We start from the raw sequence: 16720 nt of genomic DNA on the forward strand, positions 1-16720 counted from the left end.
CTTTTGTAGATCTTTTACAAGAGAGATATTTTTAATTTTAATTCTCTTTAATAAATTATATCTTCCACATAATAAAAATTAAAATTAAAATCCTTTTTAATTTAATATGGCCGGCCCCTCTAGCTTGGGTTCAGGCTAGGGTCGGCCACCTTAAACCATGCTTAGGCCGGCCCTAGCTTGGTTCCCAAGCTAGCTTGGCCGGCCCCCTTTAGGTGGGTATAGAGGGTGGGTATAGGTGAATATAGTACTCTATAAATAAGAGGCTATGATAGGGACCGAGAGGAGGAATTGGTTTTGGTCTCCCGATAAAATTAACCATCCCGTGTTCGTCCCGAACACACAACTTAATTTTATCAATAATAATTCATTCCACTAGAGAACTATTATTGAACTACCGCACCAATCCCAAATTACATTTTTGGGCTCCTTCTTATTATGAGTGTGTTAGTCTCCCTGTGTTTAAGATATCGAATGTCCACTAATTAAGTGAGTTACTGACAACTCATTTAATTAATATCTTAATCCAAGAGTAGTACCACTCAACCTTATCATCATGTCGGACTAAGTCCACCTGCAGGGTTTAACATGACAATCCTTATGAGCTCCTCTTGAGGACATTATCAACCTAGTATCTCTAGGACACAGTTTCCTTCTATAATCAACAACACACACTATAAGTGATACCATTTCCCAACTTATCGGGTTTATTGATTCATCGAACTAAATCTCACCCATTGATAAATTAAAGAAATAAATATCAAATATATGTGCTTGTTATTATATTAGGATTAAGAGCACACACTTCCATAATAACCGAGGTCTTTGTTTCTTTATAAAGTCAGTATAAAAGAAACGACCTCAAATGGTCCTACTCATTACACTCTAAGTGTACTAGTGTAATTATACAGTCAAGATAAACTGATATCTAATTACACTACAACCTTCTAATGGTTTGTTCCTTTCCATTTTGGTCGTGAGCTACTGTTTATAATTTATAAGGTACTGATAACATTATCTTCTGCATGTGGCACCACATACTATGTTATCTACAGTATAAATTAATTGAACAACTACAACTAAATGTAGACAATTTGACCAAATGTGTTTCTTTATTCATAATGAATGTTTACAAAGCTTAGGCTTTCAGTATACACTCCAACAGTAATGATCATTAGGCCTAAGACGAATAAAAATGAGAGCTCTTCCACTTATATGCTTGAGTCTTCATGTTTGTGACATAGTAGACTAGGACATGTTAACTACAATGTGTTGTATAGATTAATAAACATGCAGAGCATACCTACATTTCATCTTGACCCGAAACACAAGTGTGAGATTTGTGTTGAAGTAAAATTGACGAGGTCATCCTTTTAACATGTTAAAAGGAGCAATGAATCATTCGGGCTAATCCACACCGATGTGTGCGACCTTAAAGGTACACCAACACGTGGTGGGAATAAATACTTTATCACTTTTAAAGATGATAACACAAAATACTATTATGTGTATCTTCTTAAAAGTAAGGATGAAGTTATATAAAAATTTGCTCTCTATAAAAATGAAGTTAAAAACCAGCTTAATAGAAAGATTAAGGTGCTTTGAAGTGATCAAGGTAGTGAATATGTATCACTGTTTGTTAAGTTGTGTGCTGAAAATGAGATCAGACAAGAAACAACAGCTCCTTATACTCCTTAGCAAAATGGAGTTGCTGAGCGGAAGAATCGAACTTCAAAGGAGATGATGAATGCTCTTCTATTGAGCTCTAGATTGCTAGAGTTCATGTGGGGGGAAGCTATGTTAATAGCTAATTACCTTTTAAATAAGGTACCCAAAAAAAATAGATAAGAGCCCTTATGTGTTGTGGAATAGAAGACAACCGTCATACAAATATTTACGAATGTGTGGGTGTCTTGCCAAAGCGTTGGTGTCTGATCCAAAAAGGATTAAGATAGGACCAAAGATTGTTAATTCTATATTTATTGGATATGCACAAAATAGCAGTGCATATCAGTTTGTTGTGTATGAATCACAAATAGAGGAGATACACAAGAACTAGATAATAGAATTAAAAAATGCCTCATTTTTCGAGCATGTATTTCCGTATAAGACCCGAGAGGATGCTAGCTCCTCAAAGCGGGTATATGAAACATAAGGTGAAGATGATGATGAGGAACTAATAGAGGTTGAGCTTAGATGGAGCAAAAGAACTCGAGTAGAAAAATCCTATGGATCAGATTTTATCACTTTCATGTTGGAAAGTGAGTCCCAAAGTTACTCAGAAGTTGTAGGTTATTCTGATGGACGTCACTAGAGAGAGGCAATTACATCTGAGATAGACTCTATCTTGCAAAATCACACTTGGAAACTTGTGGAAGTAAACCATTAGGTTGCAAGTGAATCTTCAAGAAGAAAATGAAGTCAGATGACACAATTAATAAGTATAAGGCCAGATTGGTAAGAATACCGACAACGAAAAGACCTTGATTACTTTGATGCGTATTCTATGGTGTTGAGGCTAACTTTCATTAGAGTATTGTTGGCTATTGCTGCTCTATGAAATCTCAAAATACATTAGATAGATGTAAAGACTATCTTTCTAAATGAGAATTTAGAAGAGAAAATCTACATGAAGCAACCTGAGGGGTTTTCTGTGCCAGGACAGAAAAACAAGGTATGTAGATTGGTGAAGTCATTATATGGCTTGAAACAAGTATCAAAGCAGTGACATGAGAAATTTGATAATGTCATGAAGGAATGTGGATTCAAGATTAATAAATGTGATAAATGTGTCTACATGAAAATCATAGAGAATGACTGTGTCATCTTGTGCATATATGTAGATGACATACTTATCATTGGGAGTAATAATAAGATAATCAAATCCACTAAAGATATGTTGAACTTAAGATTTGATATAAAAGACATGGGCCTAGCTGATGTGATTCTAGGAATTAAAATTCTTAGAACAACAGAAGGACTTGTTCTTAGTCAATTCCATTATGTGGACAAGATTTTTGAGAAATTCACCAAGGGTGATACTGCATTGGAATGAACATCAATATATACGAGTCAACATTTATCGAAAAATCGAGGTGAAAGTATCTCGCAGATAGAGTACTCTCGAGTAATTGGAAGTCTGATGTACTTGATGAGTTGTACACAACAAGACTTGGCCTACGCAGTAAGTAAACTAAGTAGATACACGAGTAATCCCGGTGTTGCTTACTTGAAAGGGATAACAAGAGTACTAAGGTATTTGAGGTATACTCACGAATATGGACTACACTATATGAGATATCCTGCTGTGATCAAAGGATACAGCGATGCGAGTTGGATATCTGATATAAAAGACTCTAAGTCTACAAGTGGATATGTATTCACTCTAGAAGTGTAACCATTTCCTAGAAATCTTCTAAACAAACTGTAATAACCAGATCCACGATGGAATCTGAGTTTGTAACTCTTGATAAATGTGGTGAAGAGGCTGAATAGCTACGACAATTCTTAGGAGATATTCCTAGAGGGCCGAAATCTATGCTGGCGATTTGCATACATTGCAATAGTCAATCAACAATCGATCGGGCACAAAGCCATTTGTATAATGGTAAGTCTAGGCATATATGTCGTAGACATAATATCATTAGACAACTACTCTCAACAGGAGTTATTATGGTTGACTATGTGAAGTCAAAGGATAACCTAGTGGATCCGCTAATCAAAAGATTAAATCGAGAGTTAGTTGTAATCTCATCACGAGGAATGAGCTTGATGCCGTTGTCAGCGATCAGTGCAGAGGACACCTAACCTATGCTAACTGGAGATCTCAAGAACTAGGTTCAAAGAGACAACTAATCTGCACTGACTAGACACATTATGGGGATAACCCAATGAAACAATGACTAGACTAGGGTAAACCGATGGACTTTTAATGATCAAGAAGAGTGGATGACAACTATTGAACACCTATGTGAGAAAGAAGTGTGGCCGCTTCGAAGAGAATTGAAGGCACAATTCTTAGAGCTTCTCACAGAACCAAACGTGTTCATGGACAAGAAAGAACACATTCATGAGAACTAGGCTGTATCAAGGAGAGTCTTGGGTGAGATTTGTCACTACTTACACAGACGACAGTATAGTTCACTATCAACCAGTAAGCAACCAAATCTTCATAAAGGAAGGTTCAAAGGGTAAAATCTACCTATCCTATACTTAACTCAACTGTTAAATGTTATCACATACCCTATCTCAATTCACGAGAAGAGGTGGAAGAGGAAAGAGGTTCCATTGTGAATGACACTTTAGTCCCACATTGGGAGTTTTATGACATGTTGGTTGGTTTATATTGATTCGCATACATTGAGGATGTGAATTAATGTATGGGGAAAGGCTCTCTCTCACGCATGGGTGCATAGGGGGTGCAAATCTAGGGTCCGGATTGTACCGAACCATGTTGACTCGTATGCAGGCACGACTTGCGCGCACCGAATGCAAGACCGATCAGGACAAAATTTGCCCAAGCGGAACAACCAACATTTTGCCACGTAAATCTTTTTGCTGCTTGTGTAATAGATGCATTAAAGAAAGATTAATGCAGCCGAGTGAAACATTGGCGTTACACAGTTTGCAAATAATGATCATTAACGCTGACATTGGTTAGAGCTCCTATATAAGGAGGCTGCGATCACAGGCAAAAGGTTACGCACATAGAAAAACAGCAGAAACTCTCCACCTACGTTCCCTCCTCCTCTGTCATGCAACTTTTGCTTGGCGAAGTGTCCATGATAGTTTGGGTACTACTCAATTCGCCATGACCATCAATGCTTGGTGGGAATCACGGTTCACCATTATATCCTGGGAAACAGACAACCCATGAAAGCCTCAAAGCACAACCAAAGGTGAGGCTATTTCAAGGAAACTGCATTCATCGCAGGCCTTGGTTCACTCAGCAACTCGCTCGGCGGAAACCTTCGACTTGCTCGGCAGAAGCCTTAGACTCGCTCGGCAGCAACTCGCTTAGCAGAAGCCTTCGATTCGCCCGGTCGGACTCTTCGCTCGGTCGGCCTTAAGCTTTGTTCGGTTGGACTCTTCGCTCGGTCGGCCTCTTCGCTCGGTCAAACTCTTCGCTCGGTCGGCCTTAAGCTTCACTCGGTCGGACTCTTCGCTCGGTTGGCCTCTTTGCTTGATCAGACTCTTCACTCGGTCGGCCTCTTCGCTCGGTCGGACTCTTTATTTAGTTGACCTCTTCGCTCGGTCAGACTCTTCGCTCGGTCGGCCTTAAGCTTCGCTCGATTCTTCGCTCGATCGACCTCTTCGCTCGGTCGGCCTCTTGGCTCGGTCGGACTCTTCATTCGGCCGACCTCTTGGCTCGGTTGGACTCTTCATTTAGTCGGCCTAAGCCTCTACTTTCGGTTAGCAGAAGCCTTCGATTCGCTCGGTCGGCCTTAGCCTATTTTACTCGGTCAGCAGCTAACTCGCCCGGTCGACCACTGTGAAATCCGCGTTAAGCACTTGTCAAACACCAGCTCCTATTGGTAATTTGAGATTATCAGCTCAGGTCATTTCAACAGTTAAGTGAATTTAAATTTTATGTAATTGTAAATTCAACTAAGTCCCCAAAAATCTCTGGCGATAGATTATTTTGTCTAACATTTTCATCAAGCCGATTCCTCCAGTTTCTTGCCCAATCGAGTGGTTGATGGACTTGCCCTCGTTATTGGAACTCAGGGACTTCTGAGCAAAGCCCACATTTGTAACGGTTGCTCGCACCTTGGCCGGGCTAAAGTTCAATATAAATATCTTACTCTAAGAGGAAATTTTGTATATGTTCGGCTTGAATCCAATTGAGGTTGGGCTAACCTATTCCTCCAGTAAGGAATTGTGATTTAAATCCATATTTTCTAACTAAGGTCTTTTTTTTTTTTTTTTTTAATGAAAACCATATGGAAAGCTACTTGGCGCTTCCATCTAGCTGAGTGAAGAGGAGTTGAATCACGGGGCGGATATTGAACTACAACTGTACGGTGCACAACCGATCGGTTCTTCTGTTGTAGCTGAGAGCAGTGATGCAGCTATCAATACCGACAAACTATACCCTTCCCTCACCTCTCTATGATTCCGGTAGCTGTGCCATCGCCGGAGGACACCTAACCCCTTTTAAGGAGAAAAAGCATTGTTTGGTGAAGCTTGGGGAGCAATCTCCTTTGTCTTCTTCTCACAAGCAACCCCCTCCGTCTGCAGGGGCTCATCCGTATAATTAAGTACTCGATTCCACACCTCCAACAGTACGAGGCCAACTTCAATACCCTATTTAGGTTCCATCATATTCGCCGTATCAACATTAATGCTTTCTTTTTCGTCAAAAGAAAGTAGAAAGTCGAAGCGTTTTTTTTCTTGTAAAGAAGAAACAAGTTATTCTTCCCCACAAGTGAATAAAACTGATGGATTCACCTACGTTTCCTGTAAGAAATACATTTCTGAGGGCGTCGAAATATTTGAAGAGGATATTTATGTAAATATTTTCAATCTCAAATATTCACGAGATAATAGATAATAGAGAGGGGATATTGGAAATCACCGTTAAAAAGTTTAAAGATTTGCCTGGTAAGTTTTATATTTTTTTAAAAAAAAATTAAAAGTCTGAGCTACTGCAGCACAGTTCTCGCTGCGTAGGGATGTCAATTCCACCCGAATCTAATGGAGGATTCGATACTTGTCCCAAATAGAGGAGGGTATGGAGGGACTATCAATATCCGATACCCGACCCGAATAACCTATTAAATAATATATATACATATATTAAAGAAAATTTTCTTTTTCCAAAATTAATTTGTTATTTTTGTTGATATTAGGAGGAGACTAGATGTTTAATCTATTTTTTTTAATTATATATATATATATATATATATATATATATATATTTTAAGAGGATGTTAATTTTAATATATTTTTATTGAATGATAATAATTGGATAGAAAGAAGAAAAATTAAAATTATAGAAGATGTTCGATACTTTAATGGGTATGGATAAATTCATCAGAGATCCTATACCCGATGGATATGGGGATGAAGAATATAAAATCCAATCTGAATCCGACCCATTGTCATCTCTATCACTACGTGTGTGGATCTGCGGCCGGAACCACCTGTGCTGCAGCAGCTCCCCTAATTTTTTTTAAAAAAAAATTGAAGGTAAACGTTTGATAACTGGTATAAATGTGATCTATAAATATTTATGAAAATTAAAATATTTATAAAAAGAAGATAATTTAATGGATGATATGAATGTGAAATCATGATTATTTTGAAGCGTGGGGTGTTCTTATGTGATAATGATTTAGATTGCAGATTGAACTTTAACTCATATACTCTAGTTTTTTAGTTGTCATTATATTTTTAATTAATTTTGAGATGATCGGTTCAATTTTATGAAAAAAATTTACTGACTATTAAGATAAATTAAAAAATAAGATAAATAAAAAAATATTCATAGTAAATGATTCATTAACTTTTAAAAGTAACTCATTTGTTAAGTCATCAACTGAAACTTAATTCTTAAATATCTAAGAAATTAAGAAAACGTTCAGTAGATAGAGACAAAGATAAGTTAGGACTATCTAAGATTATAGCCCACCCAATTTTTTTTAACAATTTATTAAATATTAAATTTTTGACAAATATAAAAATAAGGACAATCGAATGCAAACACCGAGTTTGTCAATTTCTCACCCACAACATACAATGAGGTGATGATTCCATGTTGCACCAACTCCTGTGTTTATGGGAAACAAATAGAAAAATTGATCAAATTCGTGTAACTCCTGCATTTTGTTAAATAGTTTTGTTAAATATTATTTTTTTAATAAAATAAATAAATTGAATAATCAAACACAGAGCGAAGTTGCTAAACTATAATCAGATGAGATCAAATAAAATTCATCAAGTAGATATAGAGATAAAGAATATATTGGTCTAAATTAAGATTGATTTAAATTTAATTTGATCAAATTATAATCGAACTAAATTTAATATAATTAATTGGTTCAATACATATAAAACAAAAAAAAAATAAAAAATCTCACGTACCCAACCTCGCTCCCACTGCCTTACCTCCGCACTCCGACTTCTTCCTACTCTTTGTTTGTCTTCTTCCTCTTCTCAACAGCGGTAGCACTTTTTCTTTCCTTCTTTTTATTATTTTCAGCCGACCAATAGCGATCATAAACCCTTCATCTTCTTTCTCTCCAACGAGAGCAATTTTTTTTAACCTTTTTTTATCATTGGAGGTAGTCGAAACGGTTGAAAAGAGAGACTATGACTTTCTAGAGTTGTTATGCTATTTATTTATTTATTCTCTTGACCAGTTCAATCAAACCAGTTGTAGTTTTTAATATTCTGTTTGATTATCTTTTAGTTTATTTTGCCAAATGTCAATAGTGGAAAAAATAAACCATCATAGTAATTTTTCAGCCCGTAATAGAAAGTCCCAACTTTTATTTTGTCTAGCCTTTCTATCCTTCAAGTCTACCAAACAATAAGTTCAAGTTCACCCTAACTTTAATTCGATTCGTTCCTACGTTCGACCACGGCACAAAAGATCATTTTACAATCGTTTATTAGATCTTGCTGTCTCATACCTGAATATAAAATATCCTCTAATTCACGTCATAATGAAATATTGGTTTTCCATCGCAAAAGTATTAGCTAAACGAGTGATTCTTTAACTTATTTTTATTTGGGTAAAAATTAAAAAGACCTTTCTTTTATTGAAATCATTAAAAAAATACTCTTTTATTTATTATCAAAATAACTCTCATTCTATCTTAGTTCATTTTTATTTTCATTTTCAAATATATATATATATATATATAACTACTACAATATTGATATTTCAATTCTACTGAACACTAATTATATTATATTGTAACAATTTTAAATCATACTGTTATAATAAAAAAAAATCATCTATGATTAATACTAATTAACATTATGCTATGACAATTTCAATATCATAACTATTATACAATTGTAACGGTTATAGGATTGTAATTATTATAACTATATAGTTGTAGTAGTAAGAAGGATAATTGTTATTTTTAGGATATAGCCATTCCAAAATAAAAATACATTGAGATATGGTGAAATGTTATTTTGATGATAAATGAAAAAAAAAATACGCCCATGAATTTTTGTCCTTTTTATTTTCTCAAAATTCTGATTTGCCTCCCTCCACCATCCCCAGGATAACCATAAGCGCAGCTTTTAGGCTGTATGCCAGCTTCACCTTTTGAGATCTTCATTTTGCCTTGAACTTGTTGACCATCCAAAAGGGCTTAACTATGGAATTTGTTCAGTTAACGGTTAGTTTATGTAAGGACGTTGCCATCAATATGTCTGAAATTGATTCTCAACAAGTGTAAAATGCTCCACTAGTTGTCTATATTCCTCCTTGAATGCACTGATGTTGTTGGACAAAATCCTCATAATTTACCTTCCTTTCATATAATGAAGGGCCACCTGAAAGTGCTACCGAGGTGACTATTTCACTTTTATTGTCAACTATAGGAATTTGTTATGTTGGACGTCAATGTTGCGCGTCCAACGTCCAACGTCCACGACTATCACGTGAGACGCCCCTCATAGTTGCGTACGTTGGGCACAACATTAGCATCCAGCATAACATATGCTGCACCCAGCATAACATATCTCTTCAACTATATACATGTAACTTTGGAGTTCCTACCAATTGACCACTTTTTCTTTGAAAATCGATGAGCCAATGTTTAACATTTTGGTACCTACAATCATGATGCATTACTTTGACGCTACTTTTGCTGCATGTTAACGATACGTACAGATGAATCCAAGACGCAATATGAGTGTCGTGAGGAAAAAGAGAGTAATTATCTGCCTTTTCAGAAAGGCACATAAGCTGTTATGCAGCTAATGAGATGATAATTGGGAGAGGAAAAAAGTGACTAACCTTCTTTATAATGTACAATAGCTTCAAAGAGGAATAAATGAGCCAGCAAATACTAATGACCTTCAAAATCCTGATTAAGAAGGCCTGGAGATGTCTAGTGTGATGGCTACCACCGACGCAGCAGCTAATCGAAACAACCATCCGCATCAAAAGGCAGGAATACTGTAAAGTGATAACTTAGAACATGCCACAAATAGAAGCACTTTGCTACTGCCATTCTCATGCTGAAAAGATGATTCGAAGGCACTGGAGCAGTCTTGACAAGGAAGAGAGCTGATGCAATCAATTTCAGACAAAAAAAGTCGATGCCGCCACATCATTGATAACAAGAACACAAGCACAGACAAACGAAAACGACTAACATCATATTTGATGAAGCATCTTCATGTGGCATGTATCAGGCAACGCCTGCCTTATTGAGGTGAATCATTATAGATATAGGCTGCAACAATTGAAACATGACTCGCCACTGGTTTAATCAACTAAAAAATAACTGGAGCTGCAACGGCTAGCACAGACAAACTACAATTGCTAGACAGAACTTCGAATTCCCTAATGGGAGATGGAGAAAGAACCATACAAAGGAAGAAAAAAATCAAAATGTAGCACACCTTTTATCTACAACTTAAGCAGGACCGCCCGCCGTGTACTTGAGGAAGACCCCAAGGTAGTGTACATACATATACATGCCGATGACAAGAAACAAGCCGTGGTTGAGAGACTTTCAATAGTGACCAACCTCTGGCTCTCAGTTGCAATCCAATCCACACTCCTCTAAAAGAGGGCCATCTGATTTTGGTAGGAATGGATCGATTCGTACCCATAGCAATGAAAAAATTGATGCAAGGAGAATGGACCAGACGATGACAATTGTAGGCGTTCGGTTTTGTCGACCAACGAGACCTTTGAGGAAGGGATACAGGTGGACAATCACCCAGAAGGAGAAAAAGAGCTTCCCGAATAGAGGCCCCCATGATTCATATCCATTGTTTATCGCGTTGGAGACACCAGCTACAACGCCGACGAAGTTCACAATAAGCAATGTTGTAGGAGGGATGAGCAATGTTGTCCACTTGAATGTGTACAATTCGGAGAAATCTTCATCATCACCAGCCTTTGATGTCACAGTGAAATTGGTATCTATACCAGCAAGAACCTTTAGAAGCCCCTGAAACACAGCAAAGAGATGCGAGGAAACACCTCCGATAACCCAAAACTGCTCATTTCTCCACCAGTCATCAATGGCAACACCACTCCATCTCATTTCAAGGATGCCAGTTGCGAAGATACAAATGAAAAGTGACAAGAACCAAAGACTTGCTACATTGGAAAGCTGCAATTCAGAACATGTTATAAATAAGCATCTGGGAAAAAACAATTGGAATTAGTATAACAAAATGACAAAATAGATTGTACCTCTGGGGTGATAAATTTCCCGGTAAGCAAGCAAACAGCAGGTAAGGTACAGTAGGCCAAAAGTGGAATTGACGTCCAAGGGTAGATAGTAGCGTTAATGTATGACATCCGTTCCAACGATTTAAGTCCACCTCCATATCCATACCAGAGAGGGCAGTGCTTGCTCAAGAAAATTTCAACAGATCCAAGTGCCCACCTCAGAACCTGGTGAAGACGATCTGAAAGATTCAAAGGTGCAGATCCCTTGAATGCAGGCCTTGATGGGATACAATATATAGATCTCCACCCATGGCAATGCATCTTAAAACCTGTCAATATATCTTCCGTCACTGAACCATAGATCCATCCAATCTGCAGAGAAGTAATAGGAAATTAAGAAAGACATCTTAACTGTAAACTAAAAAAATAAATAAAATAACAAAAGAATCACCTCTTTTCCCCAGTCCGTTTTGTCCTCATAGCCACAGCTAATAACATGGATAGCTTCCTTCAGTAAAGAAGCTGGAGTAGCACCCTTAAGCAGTCCACCATTCTCTAGGAGAGTAGATGCAACAAAAACAGGAGATTGCCCAAATTTCTTTTCTAACTTCTGCTCAGATGTCAGATTTTGTTTGTCTGTCCCATTTTCTGTTAACATATTTGAATGTTAATATAAACATCTATGATTCCAACATATTTTCAAGCAGCTGTGTATCTATCTTTTATTGAATCAGTTGTGCCTAATGCTTCAATAGTTTGACAGAGTAGCAAAATCCATCTACATGACATTTAGAAATTACAGGAACGCATCAAGATCTTCCTTCAATAAAACACTAGTTACAATACAAAAAATGTTTTAGTTATCTGACTTGACTTATTTTATTGTGAACCTTTTGAAAGAAGACATTGATCCGAAACAGATAAAAAGAAAACTAACAAAATGAATTGACTCCTGAGTCTTAATACTTGGCATCCTTTCTATAAGATATAAAGGACTAGGCGTCCAGTTATCTAAGAAACCTGCCAAAGATGGTCATTCTTAATCAGACTATCATCGTATGGTTACTAACTTCCAAAACTAGAAGATGTCAATAAAGGCAGCTAAATATTGTTAAATTTAGAACTACACTACAAAATAAGTAACAGATGCTAGGATTGCTGCTTGAAAAGATAGAGGCATAGATATGTATCTTTAACACCTTCTTTGATGCCTTCAAGTGCATATGTTGGTGCTCCATTCTCAGCATTTTTGAAACTAGTCTTTTTCTTTTCCTTCTTAGCTTTTGCGGTCTTCTTCTTCCTACTACCAGTACAACAGCAGCAACAGAAGCACCATTTTGGCCAGCAATTGCATGTCCTATTTGGAGGCTTCTTTTTCTTGGGAGCATCAGTTCCATAGAGTGCCTGCCTTCTAAAACAACATCCAGTACCAACATAAATAGGCCCTTGAATCCCATCCAGACCTTTCATATTGATCTGCATCATGTCTTTGTTTTAGCACTTGAACCATGTGAATAGAGCAATTTTTTAATTAAAGAATTCTGCAATAAATAATCAAATGTGAAACATTGATGCACGTACTTACATCAAAAAAGACAATGTTTCGATTAGCATATCTATCATGCCAATCAATACCATCAAACCTCTGGGGGAACTGCACATAGCACACTTGCTTTCCTACAAGAGGATCCATCATGAAGCACATTGCTTCTCGCATTGCCTTGCTATTGTTGAAGTAATGATCACAATCAACATTCAACAGATAAGGGGCATTTGTAAGTACAGAAGAGACTCGGACCTGTCAAACATATTATAGGCAAATGAGCAAAATTAAATTCACTTCTGACAAACTGATCCAATGCACACTGCTCACCAAAGCGTTCATGGCACCAGCCTTCTTGTGGTGATTGAAACCTGGTCTCTTTTCTCTAGAAACATAAACCAAACGTGGTAGTTCATTCCCATCAATATCATGCCCTCCACTTTGACCCAAGAATACCTAAAAATATATAATGTCAGCAAAACAAACGATTGAAGTAGGAAAACAAAGAAGCTCATACCATACTGGTACAAGAAATGCAGAAAATCTACCTGAATCATGCCTGGATGGTCACGGACATTATTTCCAGGCCAGGGTGTTCCATCCTGCATTGTCCACCCTTCTTCTGGAACCTTTTGTGCTTTAGCAACCAGGGCATTTATTCTCACCTTAAATTCCTCATATTCCCTCTGAAAATAAAATCAATTTCAGTTATACAAGTTCTTTGTATATTTTCAATGATAAATATTTTCATACCTTCATTGCTCTTCTTTCCTTTACAAATGAAGGATGGACTTTATCCTTGAGATAATCTATCTTTTGCTGAAAATACCATTCTGGTGCACGGGGTTCTATACTGAATTTTTTACAAAAAGGAACCCATTTCTTTGCAAATTCAGATGTTTCAGACAATGCTTCAAATGTCAGCATAGCAGCACCATCATCAGAGACATAGCAAGATACTTTTTCAACGGGATAGTCCACAGCCAGGATAGAAAGAACAGTGTTTGCAGTGATTAAAGGGGGTTCCTTCATTGGATCAACTGTACTCACAAATATGTCAATTGAAGCTAATTGAGAAGGTTGCCCTTCTTTTTCATACCTAGGAATATGAATGAACAATTAGGTGCAAGTACCATTAAACAAACAATAAAATTTCATGTGGACTAAGTAGATTACCTCAAGGACAATCTGTCAAGATAAGTCTCTCTTTCAATTGGAAGCCACTTGGGAAATTGATCAAGAATCCAAGAAATAGCAAACCAGATTTCACAGATCACCGATATGAGCCACAATGGATATGCATCTCGGGCAGGGTTTGTAATCCGGTAATGGAAGAAGAACCCAGCAACAACCAGTCGAATTAAGATTATCATTCTGTATGGATTTATTTTGCTAGAAGGGATTGGTAGTTTTCTTGACAATGGTTGTCTAGCTTCATCCATTCTACAGAAGATGAATAGGAAGTTAAATTATTAAAGTAAAGATTCTTTAGTATGAACATATAACATTGTCTAGAATACAAATTTCAAACATATAATAAATCACATTGGAACTTACAATGGTAAATCAGATTCATTTTCATTGTTATCCCAGCCTTTATCACCACCATTGCTTCTAGTCGTGTGCAATTTCTCTTGCTTTTGCTTCCAAATTTCCATTCGTTCCTTCCAGGCTACACTCCCATATCCATAAGCAGCAAGGTCTTTGGAAGGATCCATGGATCTAGGTTGCGCTGCAAATGAACATCTTTGCTATTAGTTTCTTCTGGCACTAAATTTATATGGGTGGACATCATAATAGCTCATTGTAGTTTAATAGATCAGTGGTAGTACAAATACCAGGAAGATTGTGATCAGGAAAGGGAAGAGGGTGAATCCTTTTCACTCCGCCGCCCACAAAAGAAGGGACAAGTGCATGCTGCTCCGGCGGAATGTCATCAACCTGGAAATTAAAAGACTAGTAATCATCCATCAGAGTTGAATGGTATTTCTGAGAGAAATAACCAAAGGAAGGTGTGAGTACAAGTACCATCTCGCCATTCGTGAGAAGAGGGACTTGGAGAACTGGATGAACCACACGGGAGGTGTTGATGTCACCCTGCCGGCCATAGCTCATGTGGCCAATTAACATTGCCTCGGCCATGTATTGTGAGTCATGATTATCTTCCCACTCGAATTCATGTTCAAGATCATCAACATCATCCTCTTCATCGTCACCAGTCACACGAGGGCACCCTTCATAGATAAAACTATAGTTGTAAAAGCCCAAGCAAGAAGCTTCCTGATATGAGCTGAAGCCAAAGTTTAGAGACACATACAGCAAGACTAAATTCAACCAGGGTTTAAGACGAGAATGGAAGTGGACGAGAAGATCTAATACGGAGGTTCACTATAAATGCTTAGGACTAGAGGGATCGAGTGAAAAGAATTGTAATTATGTAAAATGGTTAACCATAATTTTCTGATAAACTGAAGCAAAAAATTTATATTTTCGCACTGGAAATCACCAGAATTGTCAATACCAAACCTATGAAACATGATCATGAAGAAAAGAGAGCAAAAAAGACAAGAAAATCGAGAGAAGTGCGGAAAATGGAACGCGAGATAGAGGAAGGAGAATGCGTATGTTTAGTTTAGTTTAGTTCTTTTTTTTTTACCCTTGAGCCGCTTGAACCTGGTCTTGCACTGGGGGCAAATCTGGTTACCCTCCCGGCGCTCGTACTCGTAGCAGGTCCTGCAAATGGGGAAGGCACACTCGTTGCAGGCGACGAAGAGATCCCCGTCGACGGTGAGACCGACGTCATCACCACAGATCTGGCAGATTTGCCCGCTCAACTGCTGCAGCGGCTTGGGCTGCCGGGCAAGATCAAATCAACAAGAAATGCAATGCAAAATCAGATCTTTACTGAAAGTGAGAGAAATTAACAAAAAAAAAAAAAAAGGCCAGCCAATTACCCCCGATTCACCGTCGCGGCGGATGACCACGAGCTCGTTCCGGTTATGGGAACCGGCAACCAGCCCTGCGCCGGCCTCCATTTCTTCGCTCTAGGGGCCAAACCACTCAAAGTTACCTCCTTTACCTCGAACAGCCCCAAGTCCACCAGCCGACTAGCCGAGGAGGGGAAACATAAAGCAGAAACCGAACCAGTAACCAATTCCTCCCTCCTTCCTTCTCTCTCTACTCCAGTCTCCAGTGCGCGTAGAGAGCAAGAGAGAGAGAGAGTGTGGACGGAGGAGGACCGGGTGAAGGAAGAGTGGCAGACTCCCTTTCTCTGTCTCTCTCTCCCCTCTGTCTTGCTGCCTCCAACTCCTTAATTGCTCTTTTATTCTTCCCCCATTTTTTTACATCCGCTGCCCAACCGGATTGCGATTTCAACTATTCTCGGTAAAAAAACAAAATTTTAATAGAACGAAGTAGAAGAGGAAGAAATCGTGAGGAGGAAGGAGAAATGTATGAATCAAGTTGCAAAGGCGGGTCCCGCCGCCCAGCGGCCCCCTCACCCCTGCCCCACGAGTATGAGAGGGAGTAAATTACGGTGAATACGGGCCCGGCGATGACATGGCGGTCGAAGGTGTTTAGCACGGACAGATATTGATGTTATCACAATTACTGCCGCAGACCTTCGACCTCCCGACCCATGTTGCAAGAATACCATGTCATAACCGGTTGATCCCGTCCGTGGGGGCGAGAAATGTATGAATCAAGAAGGCGGAAAGAGTGGTTGATCAGTGAGGGCGAGGCATGAACGACCAACCCAGTTAAATGGCGGCAACATCTAAGCTGTCGGTGGCGAGCATGGCCTT

General features: G+C 38.2%; 1 protein-coding gene across 1 annotated transcript; it reads right to left on the bottom strand.

Moving 5' to 3' along the window:
• Positions 1–10367: 10367 nt before the first annotated feature.
• On the bottom strand, positions 10368–16241 carry LOC122027198 (probable cellulose synthase A catalytic subunit 5 [UDP-forming]). The gene is made up of 14 exons (XM_042586111.1): positions 15872–16241; positions 15574–15769; positions 14946–15151; positions 14756–14858; positions 14475–14649; positions 14094–14360; positions 13671–14016; positions 13466–13603; positions 13248–13373; positions 12960–13172; positions 12574–12850; positions 11826–12022; positions 11396–11746; positions 10368–11312 (listed from the first exon to the last, which is right to left on the bottom strand). The coding sequence occupies exons 1-14, from the start codon at positions 15950–15952 to the stop codon at positions 10728–10730; spliced, it is 3261 nt and encodes a 1086-aa protein (XP_042442045.1). The 5' UTR covers positions 15953–16241; the 3' UTR covers positions 10368–10727.
• Between the last annotated feature and the right edge of the window lie 479 nt (positions 16242–16720).

Source organism: Zingiber officinale, chromosome 10A (assembly GCF_018446385.1).
Source record: "Zingiber officinale cultivar Zhangliang chromosome 10A, Zo_v1.1, whole genome shotgun sequence".
NCBI lineage: Eukaryota > Viridiplantae > Streptophyta > Magnoliopsida > Zingiberales > Zingiberaceae > Zingiber > Zingiber officinale.

Excerpts from the sequence above, each read along its gene's own strand:
- LOC122027198 (XM_042586111.1), bottom strand. The coding sequence starts at position 15,952 with ATGGAGGCCGGCGCAGGGCTGGTTGCCGGTTCCCATAACCGGAACGAG. Across the intron at positions 14,650-14,755 it reads TCCTGATCACAATCTTCCTG|CGCAACCTAGATCCATGGAT; the intron begins GTATTTGTACTA and ends GTTCATTTGCAG. Across the intron at positions 11,747-11,825 it reads AAACGGACTGGGGAAAAGAG|ATTGGATGGATCTATGGTTC; the intron begins GTGATTCTTTTG and ends ACTTCTCTGCAG.